The sequence below is a fragment of the Schistocerca americana genome, chromosome 4 (genome assembly GCF_021461395.2).
Source record: "Schistocerca americana isolate TAMUIC-IGC-003095 chromosome 4, iqSchAmer2.1, whole genome shotgun sequence".
Taxonomy (NCBI): domain Eukaryota; kingdom Metazoa; phylum Arthropoda; class Insecta; order Orthoptera; family Acrididae; genus Schistocerca; species Schistocerca americana.
In genome coordinates, this window is record NC_060122.1 from 373,364,630 (window position 1) to 373,379,383 (window position 14,754).

At 40.5% G+C, this 14,754-nt stretch overlaps 1 protein-coding gene across 1 annotated transcript in view; it reads left to right on the forward strand.

Annotated features, from left to right (window-relative positions):
• The first annotated feature begins 5,176 nt into the window (after positions 1–5,176).
• The window catches only part of LOC124613005 (lachesin-like), a 539,970-nt gene continuing 530,392 nt past the window's right edge, over positions 5,177–14,754 (forward strand). Inside the window, exon 1 of the mRNA XM_047141558.1 lies at positions 5,177–5,328. Coding sequence (XP_046997514.1) covers positions 5,190–5,328 — 139 coding nt within the window. The 5' untranslated portion in view covers positions 5,177–5,189. The remainder of the gene's footprint in view (positions 5,329–14,754) is intronic.

A 14,754-nucleotide genomic window follows, 5' to 3' on the forward strand; every position in this document is an offset into this window, starting at 1 on the left:
TGTCAGTTTGTGGGATGCGATTCCATGCCTATTGCATTTGGTCAGTCAATGCACTGATGATTAATCCTACTTGCGGATGACGGTGGCGTTGTTGTCTGATGAAGTCCCATATGTGGTCGATTGGAGACAGATGCGATCTTATAGGTCAAGCAACGTGTTGACACTGTATAGAGCATATTCGCTTGCAACAGCGGTATATGGTCAAGCGTTATCCTGTTGAAAACACCCCCTGGAATGCTCTTCATAAATGGTAGCACACCAGGTCGAATCACCAGAATAACGTACAGATTTGCAGTCAGGGTGTTTGGGATAACCACGAGAGTGCTCCCGCTGTCATATGAAATCGCACCCCAGACCACAAATCCAGGTATTGGTCGAGTGTGCCTAGCACGCAGACAGGTTGACTGCAGACCTCGATTGGCCTCTTTTAACTAGCACACGGTCATCAATGTCACCGAGGCAGAACCAATATTCATAAAAAATGCCACATACTTGCACCCTGCCCTCCAAAGAGCTCTCTTTTGACACCGCTGAAGTCACGAACAGTGGTGGATTGGGGTCAGGTGAATGCACGCTACAGGGGCTGTGGTTAGGAGCATTCCTTGAAGTACCCGATTTGTAACAGTTCGTTGTGTCACTGTAGTGCCAAGTACTGCTGAAACTGCTGCTGTAGATGCAGTACGATGGGCCAGGGCCATACGCTGAATACGATGGTCTTCCCTCTCGGTAGTGCCACGTGCCCGTCTGGAATTTGGTCTTCTTGCGACCGTACGTTCTCGTGACCACAGCTGCCAGCAATTACGTACAGTGGTTACATTCCTGCGAAGTCTTTCTGCGGTATCGCCGAAGTAACATCCAGCGTTGCCCTGTTAAATGACCTTTCAAATTCAGTGAGGTGTTGCTAATAGCAGCTTTTTCGCCTCAAAGTCTTCTTGGCTAACATAAACGTACCACGTCCAATCGCAAAGGTAGCTAACGATCACGACCGTTATAGCGTGTATTTAAGGCAAACCTGATTTTCAACCTCATGGTGGCGCTACTAGCTCTATTCTCATGCGACTGGCGCAAAATTTGAATAGACATCATCTTTGAGATGTAGAGATATGCCTAACAACTTTCTTTTATGTCGCATAAATCTCTCTTGTGTTGCAATTTTTTTCCGTGAGTCTATATGAAAATGACCTTCCGCTCAACATTCAAAAAGCAGAATTAGTACTTTTTGCAGTGTTATAATAAATCCTGTTAGAGAAGAAGCAAGGAATAGAAAGTAAATGATATTTTCCAAAGAATTATTAAATGTTTCTTAGAAAATGAAATCCCCCGAAATTATGAATAAACATATTGTATTCAGAGTCACAGCAACAGTTGATGTAACACATAAGCAGGAGTAAGGAAATAGGGTAGAATGCCCTAAGGTTTTTTGTATACATGTTGGCGAACACTTGCACTGGATGAAACATACGAATGAGCTCCTCAAACAGTTAAGTTCAGTTACTTTTGCTCTTCGAATAATTGATAACCTTGGAAACAAACAAATTAACTTCATGATATATTTAGCACATATCCACTCAATAATATGGAGTAATTTTCTGAGGTAAGTAACAGAAAGAATGGCTTGATTGCACAAAAGCGAACAGTAAGGAAAAAATATGGTGTTCATCTATGGATGTGATGAAGGTACCTCTTCAAGGATCTATTAATTGCGCCGTCACTATACACATATGCGATAGTGAAATTCTTCATAGTTGCTCCATCATAATTTTAGAAAAGCAGTGAGGTCCATATCTATAGCACAACAGAAAAAATTACCTTCAATATCTACCAATAAACTGTCATTGACTCAGGAATTCAATGTGCAGCAAGAAAAATCTTTGATCATTTGCCTAACTACATAAAATGTCTGACAAGTAATAAAGAAAATTTTAGATCTAACCTAGAATCCTTTATCTTGGACAACGCCTTCTATTCCATGGACGAATTTATATTTAGATACTCGTAACCTGTAAAACAACGAGACAAACTTATTTTTTGATGTTGTTACATGAATAGGACTAAAAATAATGTGCTGATTAATGTTTGCACCAATCATGTATACATTTAATGTTAACTGACTCGTTCCACATAATTTGTATAAAAGAATCGTTCAAATGATCTATGAAACATGTACAAACTATCTGACGTGAGCTGTTTCTTCAATACGAAATGTTGGGTCATTACATTCCTGCGTACCTGTAGCCCAGTTTGGTTTTAAAAGGTATGCATGAGAACTTCTGAGAAGTCTGGAAAGTAGGAACGTCGGAGAGGCAGAACTGAATAGGCCTTGAAACGCTTGTTCCCATGTTCGATGCCGAGTCTGGCAGGTAGTTTTGGTCTACCAGTTAGTTTCAAAATAACACATACTTCGCTGCCTTGTAGAAGATTCATTCTAGTAAAGGAACGAAGTTTATATTTTCTTCTTGTATGAGTTTGAACTTTTTTGTAATATATTTCAGCTCCACGTTGCACTTATTTCGATGCATTACTAAGTTATCACCAGTTGAACTATTTAAAAGAAAAAGAAAAAGTGAAATAGTAAAATACTAAGAAACTGAATTTCAAATTGATCTAGCATCTATACTATGGATGCACGATTCTGAAAATCCGTCGGTGCCGATTTTAATTTCATCGTCGAAGTCTTAGCATCGATAAACGAAAATAGTCGCCTCCAAAACATCGATGTTTTAAAATTCATGTCAAATGAAGAGTGTATAGAACGGCGTAAAAAGCAACATATTCACACATCTAACAACAACAACATTAATTAATAAATATAGCAAAACATTTTGCCACTTGGGTACCGAGGGTTCTATGCAAAATTAATTATGTATATAGCCCGTTCATCCGTCCTGGTAATCGAGAATCTCGACGACTCTTGCCTCTTGTCGAAATTGATACCGGCAAGATATCAGTCCCAGGGAATCCAGAAACCCTGAAAATGTTTTAATGTAAAGATTGAAGACGGATAACAAAAGAAAAAAGACTTTTTCGACTGATATAACTACAAATAAACAATTTTCGGAATTTTTCATTTACTTGTGTGTGAAATTTCGCTTCATAACAAATGTCATGATTCTGAAGAACTCTGTAGATTTTGAAGACTGAACTTGCGAGTATCAAAATATGTGACATAAAGAAGAGTGCCTTTGATTGGACTGACTTAGAAGTTAACGTTTATTACATCGCCAAGCGACTGTAGACATAAATTTCAACTTGATACATCTATGTGTTCCTGAAAAAAGGGGCTGTAACAGCCGGATAGAAAGATAGGAATGTAGATGGACAGCTAAATGATCCTATAAGGTTTCCGTTTTTACCGATTGAGATACAGAACCCTAAAATTAATACTACTTTCTCAGACTTTGTTTGCACAAACTATAGAAGTTTCCCCCTCCGACTATGGCATTTCTGACCCATTACATTCTGCTTCTAAGGTCTTTCAGAAGGTGACGATATTGATATATCGCTCGAATACTTGAGTGCAGGTTTCTGATTATTTGATAGGTATTACTGGTTACTTTACTTCTAGTTGATCTTATTTAAAACCTAGAGGGCGATTTTTCACATAATAACGGAACTGTGATCGTCGATCTGTTTCCGTTCTAGTTTCGAAATTACTCTTTTCTTGCAGTCTTTCGTAATGTTCTCCGTTAATCATAATTGGTTTCACTGTTTTCCTTTAATCTAATAACTTGTTTCCCATCCTAACTGACAGTCGTGTCAACAACTGCGAGTAAATCATTGACGGTTTTGATATCATTAGAGCATGATAAACCATATGGAAAACGTGTGTCATTGAATCTGGGGTCAAACAACATTTATATGGCCGATTTGTTAACATTTTCTGTTGGTATTAATTGACTTTTCATTTATGTTTTGATGCATTTTTTCAGATTTTCAACAACAGTCACTACTGATTGTCTATCAGATGTCTCTGTATTCATCGTACTAGTTATTGGGTTAATTTTACTGTTTGCAAGGTACTCTCTGCGGAAATGTCACACGTAGCCTTTTCTGTATGCTGCTGAATGTCACAACGATATGCCATGTCTACAATATCTATGGCTTATAGAGTGGGTGCTGCACTAACACGGTAATTATTGATATTATTAATCACTGAACGCAACTTAAAAAAGATGTCTTTCGGCTTTAAAGAAGATTGCCTTCGATCTGGTGCATAATTTTAGAATTTGTTTCTACTCTGGTTCTTTTATTGGCTCATCACTTATTATTACACTTTGTTTGAAGCAAGTTCCAATCCTTTTCACAGCAGTATTGACATCAGGAAATTTATCAGTGTTAAGTAGGTGCTGATATCTTTGCCATGAAATTGAGGATGTCGGCAAAACGCGATGCGTGTCATTTTCTCCAAATGTTATTTCAACTCCTTCAGCCACCGCACTAATGCCATTATGAGACATGATCAGAAAAGTATTCGTTTAAATGACGGAAAAAACATTGACAGTGGTAACAAGTAGCTTGGTTCTTGGCCTCTTCGAAATCCTATATTTTGTCTTCAACGGTAATCTTACGATGTGGCAGAGACTTTATTATCAATGTTGAAACATCGGTATTTATACTCCCGATATCTATATTTTGTAAATATTTGTGATAATCGAACACTTATAATCCATACACAGTCATACATACTTAATTATGCTACGTACTATCTCGTATGCAGAACAGTCTCAGAGAGGTACTGATAGTGAAAACACTTTCTCATCCTGTTTCTTTGTTTTTAAACAGACCATCAAATAATGACTTGGTATAAAGCTATAACCGATAACAATAACATCTGAGTGATCTGAGACTGAAATGTACACAAAGCTAAACAGCTATATAGTCACTGCGTTTCCTTAAGGTAATATACTTAGTCTGTGTGCGTTTCAGATTAGAAGAAATCTCAGTATCCTCCTTGTACATTGTTATATGGGTAGATCACCTTCAAAAAACGTGTACTCAGGTAGATATCGGCACGTCTTCGGCGGCAGGGCAGGTGGCTGTTGAGTCGCACGTGGTTGCCTACCGACCAGGCGCCACCGTCCTCCCCTGGCGCATCTGCGCCTGCGCAGCGACGGCGTCTCGCGGGCTGGTATACTCGGCGAGGCAGGCGCCGCGGCGGCCAGTCGGCATGCGTGTGTCGGCGCGCACGCATGGAGCGGCACACACGCTGCGTACTCTCTCCCTGTCTGGGCAGCCGCACGATGTCCGCGCCGCTGCAGCTGCTGCTTCTGGGGGCCGCCTGCTTGGCTGTCGCAGCCGCAGCCATCGTAGCCTCACCTGACTACTCTGGTGAGAGCCACCTTCTTCGTTCTGCGTAGTCATAACTACGGTACAAATAACAAGAGACGTTTGGTGTCCCACCGAAAACTGGAAAACATCTAGTTACACGACCAGCGAATATTAGAAACCAATCAATATGGAAACAAATCTTGTGTGACTATGCATATACAATGGTAATTTTTCTAATCTTCACTGCTTCTTTTTTCTTTTCTTGTATTTTTAAAATACTTCTTCCCCCGTCTTCCAAGCCTGACTTCAACTTATCATTTTGATTATATCGTATATCCTTCCTGCAAACAATCTAGCGTATTATGTTCTTATTTATTGCTTCAGTACCTCCATCACAAATGATTCTTTCCTCACAGTCTTATATTTCAGAGTGAATGTTGTAGATATTTTAAACACAGTGTCTTACGTCTTCTCCCGAATCTGTGATGTATATATTCCTAAAAACAAAAGCCCCAGCTCATCTGGATTTTCCAGCAATGTAAGAATTTATAGTTGTTGCTAGCAGATATGTGCGTATCATCTTCTGGCTTGGAGTTTCTCACTGATAGCGACTACAGTAAATGCCTCAGATAATAGCTTATACGGTGATTTTTGTCATTAAACGGTTAGTCCTTCAGTATATCTCGATTAAAATATAGCTTCTGAATTGCAGAAAGACATCGTCTGTTTAATATTTAGCAATATACGTTACTGCCTGTTCCTTGAAAGATCTTCTAAATAACGACAGCGATTAACGGGCTTAAATGATATTTAGAAAGGGTTACACAGGTTCAATTACCTCACAGAAACCATGAGTACTGCCTCAGGGAAACACAACGCCCGCCTTCTAATTTTTTTGTTGTATATTTCAGCCTGAAGGAAATACCATTCATATAACCAGAAATTGAACTATGTGACAAAAATAATTAATAACCGCCAGAATAAAAATGTGTTAGAGTTCTATTTTTTGAATGGTGAAGCTATTTTTGCTTCAGGTATGTTACAACACTCTTACTGCACAGTTACACGAAGATGATGTTCTTGTACAGGTTTTGATGTGGTAGTTTCAGTTTGCAACCAAGTAGTTCTTCCTAGCTTGCAGCCTGTATTCATACAGAAAAATTCAGCAGTGTGCCACCTATAAGGTCTGAGAAATAATATTTTTGTTACTGTTATTGTTAATTTCTGTAATTTGGTCTCAGCTACTCGGAAAATGTAATATGATCGAATATAGATTCTGTTATAATAAATTCTAAAATTAACTTGGGTTGTGCAGGTATTAAATTTCATTTGCCCAATGTGGATAATTCTGATCCCTGTGACTGTCACATAACTATGAAAAAAATACAACCTGATACTTAATGAAGGAAAGATTCTTTTCCGCATGAGTCATCTGAAGATGTGGGTTATATGACCTTAAACTATTTATTAACAGCAAGAATATTTCATTAAATGACTACTTTCGAGTAATCGCAGCTGTAATTTCATGCATAAAAATAAAAATATGGAGGTTATAAATCTAATGCACGTTGTTCGCACATGTTTAAAGCGGTTCAGGTAAGACCATGTGTCCCGTTTATTAAACTGTGCAGCACGAAGTGCAGCGAAAATCACATGTTTCACTAGCTCAGTCAGTACAGCCAGGCGATAGTCTGCGATTTCACGAGTCATTTCCAACAGACGTTTCGTAGCCTATCATCTACGTGAGTTAGTTTCGTAGTAACATCTCTGCTATAACAGATGAAAGTTGAACTGTCCTTTTGTTTATAAACTTTTGAGATAGACGCAGAGTCTGAAATCGTCTACAGAAATGAGATGTATTTGCCAATGACTGGCCATAATGTTTCAAGGGAAATGGCTTTGTAAATTTTGACACTCACTGCCAATACTGCTCCTATGCATCACTCGGAAAGCGAACGTCAGGAATTTTGTAGTTTATAATGCAGATTACAATCACCAACTAAAGTGAGTTAAACTTTTGGGTAAACGTTTGTGTATGAGTTCGTAGTCAATAAATTGAGCTCAAAGTTGTGAGGTTAGCGCGATATGAGAGGTATAGGTTTATTCCACAGCTGTTTACTCGGTTGTAACAAACCCTTTCGCAATTAGCTACCTGTTGTGTACTGCTTGCTGTAAAAACTGTTTTCCATTCTCATTAAAGAGAGCCAAATTATGATAGAAACTGTATACAGCTGAGGAAAATCTCCATAACAATTTTAAATTTTCTTCCAATTGTCGGTAGATGCATCTTTCTTATGTCTGTAGCTAAGTGCTGTAGAGGCGGTAAGTTCTTAACGAATTTTATTCTTACATCTGGACATTGTCAACGTCTGCAACATGTAGAGTGGTAAGAACACGTTCTTTTCTTTGAAATTTCAGTCGATACTAATGCAGCTGCGAAACAACATAAGATTTCAGTCATATGTAAGTAAAGTTACGTAGATTAAATTTTGAAATGATGACCAGCATACTGTAAGAGAAACGATCGTTGCTCTTAGGAGGAAGCATTTTTACCCTTTACACGAGACGCATCATTGAAGTACGTACACAGCTGGCAGTTCTATGGATATAGCGAATTATTGTAGGATTGTCGGCGATTTTCAGCCGTGCTGTAATCGTGTGCTCCTGGGCCCCACTAAAATTTATTGTGTACGATGTGCTACACAAAAGGGTCGAGGCTGTTGATGCAAATTTGTGCACTTACCAAATAATTTACTAATCGGCACTTGCAACGTAGTATTGATGATCGAGTACAGACATCGGCATTTGTTACTATCACTGTTATATCTGGATATCGCTTTTCGTGAGGATGGGTTAAACGAATTTATAGCAAAGTTTTCATACACTGCCACTAAATCGACTGAACAATTTAAAACGTGTCACAATGTAAGGACAAAGTTCAAGCTAAAACGGCAGTAGCGCACTAATACACTGTTTACAAATAATTATTTAGTAATACGAGCCGTTGCTTTCCCTCTTTGTTGTGTTACAGTTATAGAATGGAGACAGAGCTTTGCCGATGATTTTCTGTGCCATGAATATGTCAAAACTACATATGTGAAGACTCGAAGAAAGGTGTAGTAGTCCAGTACTCTTCTTCTATGCTAGTGTTAGTGCCACTGTGATACAGTGCACGCTTTCTGTTCAGTATTTAATGTTATTTTATTTCAGTTGGTATTCGTGTTGCTATATCTTATTCTAAGGCGGAGGATGAAGTGTACGCCGTCTGCTTAAGCATAATTTGAATTTTACTCTAATTATTTTTATTTTTCAACTGCTATATACATTGTATTTCTGAGTGGATCATGGAAACCAGCCATATGTTGTTGGAAAGATTCCAAAAACTACGCTTAGGCTGACTAGCGTATTACGCCAACTGTCGGTAAACTGGAGTGCAGATTCGATACACATCTGGTTACGTTCCTGTTCCGCGAAAGTCTAACTGTGTCTGGCACCATAACAGTACGTTTCTTCGTATTATAACATACTTTAGTTACCGCGAAGCGTGCGATGCCCATTGATTGGAGCCAGTCTTACACTGTACGATATAATCCAGGATGGGAGATGTATGAGGTAATGAAGCCCAAAGGCAGAATGTCTTGTTCGTATTTGTTTGTCTTTACTGCGAATTTATTATATGTGGCGGTATCAGTGACAACTTTTTCGAGGCCACAAATTGTGAGGTACTTAAAGAAAAAATATGTAAGAATCATTAAGAGCTATTGATGAAATAAACATTTATTCACTACCAGTTTGAATCTCCCGGTATTCATAAAGTATCGTAAAAGTCTGTATGGCATCATTCTTATTGTGGAGATAATAGAAAAAGAACGATACAACGCATTGTGATGAAAATAACTTAAAATACCTAATGAGCAGTTGATCGAAACTGTTAGTGAATGACGGTTTCATTTTCGAATAGAAGCATCTATATTACTTAATATATAAGCTACTTAGTTTATAACGTCGTTTCGGCTACTGGTATCATCAGATCAAAACCCAGAATTTGTAAAACAATCAATCAATCAATAAAACGTGCGCCCCGCTTATTCGTGAATTAGACACTGAACGCAACATTATAGGTTCTAAGTTCTGAAGAAACCAAAGAAAAATTTAGAGTAGGAATTAAAGTCCAGGGAAAAGATACAAAAACTTCGCCGATGGCACTGCAGTTCTATCGGAGGCAGCAAAGAACTTAGAAGAGCAGTTGAACGGAATGGACGGTGATTTGAGACAAGGATACAAGAGGAACTCCAACAAAAGCAAAACAATAATAATCGAATGCAGACGAATTAAATCGAATGATGCTGAGAGAATTAGATTAGGAAACGAGACACGCAAAGTATGGATGAGCTTTGCCATTTGGGCAGCAATATTAAGATGGACAAAGTAGGCAGGATATAAAATGCAGACCGGCAGTGGCAAGAAAAGCGTTTCTGAAGAAGAGAGCTTCGTTAACATCGAATATAGATTTGTCAGGAAATCTCTTCTCCAAGTATTTGTATGGATTGTAATCATATATGGAAGTGGAATATGGACGATAAACAGTCCAGAATCTTTTGAAATGTGATGCTACAGAACATGCTGAAGATTAGATCACGTGACTAATGAAGAGGTACTGAAAAGAATTGATGATAACAGAAATTTGTGACACAGCCCGACTACAAGATGGGATCGGTCGATAAAGTGGGGGGGGGGGGGGGGGGGGTGATCATAGAGGGTGACCAAGAGGTGAATACAGTAAGCAGATGCAGAAGGATGTAGGCTGTAGCAGTTACTCGGAGATGAAGAGACTTGGACGGGATAGAGTAGCATGGAGAGCTGAATCAAACCATTCTTCGGACTGAATACCACAACAACAAGTTCTCATCTAATGATGCAGCAGCGTAAACGACTTTTTAAATAAAGTACCAGACCTATATTTCGCGATATAGACGGTTTTATTAATAAAATATCCAGAATGCCAGCAGACTGATTCAGGAAAATTATTTCCTTGGTTAGTAAAGTTATACAGGGTGTCCACAATGAGACTCCAACATTTGAACTCATAAAATATGAGAGGAAACACAATTTATTGACGAACAAATACAGGGAAATCATACAGCAGCTCATCAAGTTTTCATACAGAGGTGGACGGTTCAGTACACTTGAACATGGGCGCCACGGGTAGTACGAAGAATATCGAGTCTATAATCGATTTCGTGCCATGTGTTGCGGAACATCTGTTCTGTGATAGAGTTGATGACAATTGTTATGCGCTGTTTCGAGTCTTCCAGGTCCTTTACTGGTGTAGTGTATACCCGGTCTTTCACATAACCCCACAAGAAAAAATCGAGGAGGGTTATGTCGGGCGAACGTGGCGGGCAAGGAATTGGACCTCCACGGCCAGTCTGTCGTGTCATGTGTCATTTAAAAATTTTCGGACATCAAGGCTACAATGGGGTGGTGCACCGTCCTGTTGAAACAGATTTGGCTGCAGGTCTGTTATCTGTGGCACGGCAAATTGTTCCAACATGTCCAGGTAGATGGCTGCATCCACAGTCGGCTCCTGAAAGAAAAACGGCCCAAATGCGATTTATCATCAAACCAATCCACAGATTAACTTTCGGACTGTCGCGCATGTGTTCCCTAGGTGCATGTGGATTTTCGGACCGCCAGAAGCGCACATTGTGACGATTGACAGCCCCTGACGCGTGAAAGGTTGCCTCGTCAGTAAACATCACGCGTGGTAAAAATGTCTCGTCCGCGGCAATGCGATCTATCATGACAAATGCAAACTGTTCTCGCTTTAGTCGATCAGGCTTGATTTCTTGCACAACCTGCACTTTATATGCGTACAAACGTAATCGCTGATGAAGCACTGTTGAACGTTTCATACGAAGTTCTCGCGATGCCTGTCGCACTGACTTCTGTGGACTTTGTTCGAATTACCGCTGCACTTGTTCCACATGATGTTCGCTGATCCCAGGCTTACCACCACCATGCCCTTTCACAACACTCCCAGTAGCCAAAAACTGATCACACCACTTCTTTATGGTCTTGAACGACGGGGGCGCTTTGTTGTAAACTCGACGAAAGTTTCTTTGCACTTGAGTCGTCGATTTTGTCTCTGCATACCACCAGACCACTTGTGCACTCTCCTTCATATCCTCCATTTTACTAAAAGAATTGACTGCAGCTCCACTACGGCCACTGGGCGTATCAAATTTGCACACCACAAATGGCTAAACAAGAAGTAAAACAAGCTAAAGCTAAGAGAAAAGAAATAATAATAAAACAGCAATAAACCCGATAATTTAAAAAATCAAACATGTTAAAGCTACCAATTAAAATAATTAAAGACAATAAAATCAAAGCTAAACTAAATTCATATGAAATTGTTTGAGTGACAGAACGGAGGAGTTGCTCTATCTGCCCCTTCAGCATTCACAGGTCCACCATCTGAAATGAGAAAGATATTAAAATGTTGGAGTTTCATTGTGGACACACTGTATTCCCTAAACAGCACTTGGTGACTGTCAAATATATCTTTCTTTTAATATTAACGAATTGTGGTACACCAAATGCATAGAATTAAGAACACATACTTTTTCTTTCTTGGAGTCAACGCCGATCCAATGGATCAGCTTTTAAGAAAGTCCCTATTTTTGAGACAGGAAGAAAATATAATCGGGTATGTGCGGTTATTAGTCGTTCTGGAGGGGAGCTCAAAACAAAGCGAGGGCCTTTGTGGTCGGTATGGAAAAGCAGTAGCTGGCCTGCCGGGAAATTTGCCTACATTTTAACATGTTTTAATTACAACAGGCTGTGCGCCCTTGACGGGCAACCTTTTAAAAACTTCCCTCCTTTGACGTACCCCTCTGCCGGGCGAGGGGAGGCAGCCGTGGCCCAGGAAGCGTGTAAACAATGTAGACGAACACGCCACTCGCTGTAATATGCAGCATATCCCATTGTACAAACTTTGTAGAGAATTATGCCGGCGCGCAAGACACGCGAACGCTTAGGCTGAAAACTTAATGAGCGTAGTAGCGCGCGGGCGAGGCGTATCCCCCGCGTAGCGGCAGGCGCGGCGCGTGCCTAGGCCGCTGCCATTGTCGAGGCCCCGTCAATGTCCGCGCCGCGCCGCTGCTGAAACAGTAACGAGGCGGCCGAAGGGGGCCGGAGCCGGCGGGTGAATGGCTGGGGGGGGGCGAAGCGCCGTGGCGCGCCAACGTCTCAGTGTGGCGGCTTACACATTAGTAGTACGCCCGGATGCGGGAGAAGACTTAAACCTGTTGAAAGAAATGGACAGCTTGCTTAGCGCGAAATGTGGCTTAAGTAGCGGGCGGTTACAACTAAAGTGCAACTCCTACAGAGGTTCAATGTGGGCTGTATTTAGCGTACTACGTAGATATTCTAACGCGTTAACGCGGAACTGACTTACGTTGGAAAAAAAAATAATCATACAATGAAGGCTTTCACGACCTGATGGTACTGTTGTTGATAATTCTTCCGGGTTATACGGCCGTGGTCTATGGAATTGTTCTATTCCTAACGTTTCGTCCAATGCTACGTTGGACATCCTCAGAGGTATGGCTGGTCCTGTTGAGTCCTGCCGACTGACGAGTCGGGCGTCGGAGAGCGGCCTAAATACCGAGGAAACAGACCGATGGCAGTCTAAAGCATAAAGTGTTTCGGAAGAGCACACATACTGATACATACTTACATAAGAACTCCAATCATCACCCATAACAAAAAAGAGGTGTAATCAAAAGTTTAGTGGACAGGGCAAAACGGTTTTGTACGCCGGAACTTCTGGATACTGAACTGAAGAATCTGAAACAGGCCTTCGAAAAGAATGGCTACTCAAACAATAAAATTAATAGAGTTTTAAGACCTAATTACTGCAGACCAAAGGACAAGGATGGTACACAGCAATGGAAGAACACGGTGTCTTTACCTTTCATTAGTAAGGTTACAGATCGAATCGGAAAAATTTTGCTGAAACATAAAGTGAAACCGGTATTCAAACCTACCAGAAAAATAGGACGAGTACTTCGTTCTGTTAAAGATAGAAGGCCACCATCAGCATCTAGCGGTGTGTATAAAATTCCGTGTACTTGTGGCAAGGACTATATTGGTACTACGAAAAGAAGTGTGAATACGAAGGAGCCTAAAAGTCTTTGCCGACTGGGAAAAATAGATAAATCGGCCGTTGCGGAACATACACTTGTCAGGTGACCATGCAGTTAAGTTTTCTAAAACTACAGTTTTAAGTGCTACCACGAACTATTATCCACGACTGTATAGGGAGGCTATTGAAATTTATAAACATGAAGATAATTTTAATAGAAAAGAAGAGGCTTTGAAATTAAGCGAGATATGTACAGTGGCGTTACAAAATCGATAAGTGATTGTTCTCTATGACGGACTATTATCGATAGTTACGTTTTATCTTTGACTAGTTTCCTCTCTGCTACTATATGCAAGCTAGACCACGCCCTCTTTCCTCGGTATTTAGGCCGACTCGTCAGTCGGCAGGACTCAACAGGGCCAGCCATACCTCTGAGGATGTCCAACGTAGTATTGGACGAAACGTTAGGAATAGAAGAATTCCATAGACCACGGCCATATAACCCGGAAGAATTAACAACAACAGGAAAAAAAAATAGTTCCAGTTTTTGTCACCAGGTGCAAATCTGGCGCCATGAATGTAAGAAGGAGCACAGAAACATTTCCATACACAATGGATCAGGAGTGGGACGAGGGCACAACAGGTCAAACCGCTGCTGAGACGGTTTCTTCAATATGAGCACCAGATACATCGACGATATGCTGTATAGTGCCAGATTTGCACCTGGTGGCCAAAAGCGGAACTAATTATTTTTCTAGCGTCAATTGGTGCTGCATTAATGCATTAGCGTATCTACCAAGTTTCAGTGCCATATCACAATTATATCTCACGCTGGAGCCTCGTGAGTAGTTACACTTTAATTATAGCCCCTGGTATAAGAAAAGTAAAAAGGAGGGTTAGTAAAAAGGAGAATGACAGCTAGATTAACAGTGAAATTAGGCTCAACACTGTCGTGAAGGAACTAAATGAGTTCTTCAGACTTGGCTGTGTTCAAATCTGATTTAGGATTCCCAGCTAGGAAAGAAGAAGTGGAGTGAGAGTGTCACGTAGAGGGCGTTCTGTCAATATGACGATTTGTATCTGCAGCGGGCACACAGTTATCAGACCTTCACCGACACCATTACAACACTTTCCGCAACAGTCAATAAGTTGCTTTCCGGTGGGTCGTTTCGAACTAATTCTGTTTTTAATTGCACTAGCGGTAGTTATAATCTTATTTATAATTTCTGCGCCGCGCGGGGTTACCCGAGCGGTCTTAGGCGCTGCAGTCATGGACTGTGCGGCTGGTCCCGGCGGAGGTTCGAGTCCTCCCTCGGGCATGGGCGTATGTGTGT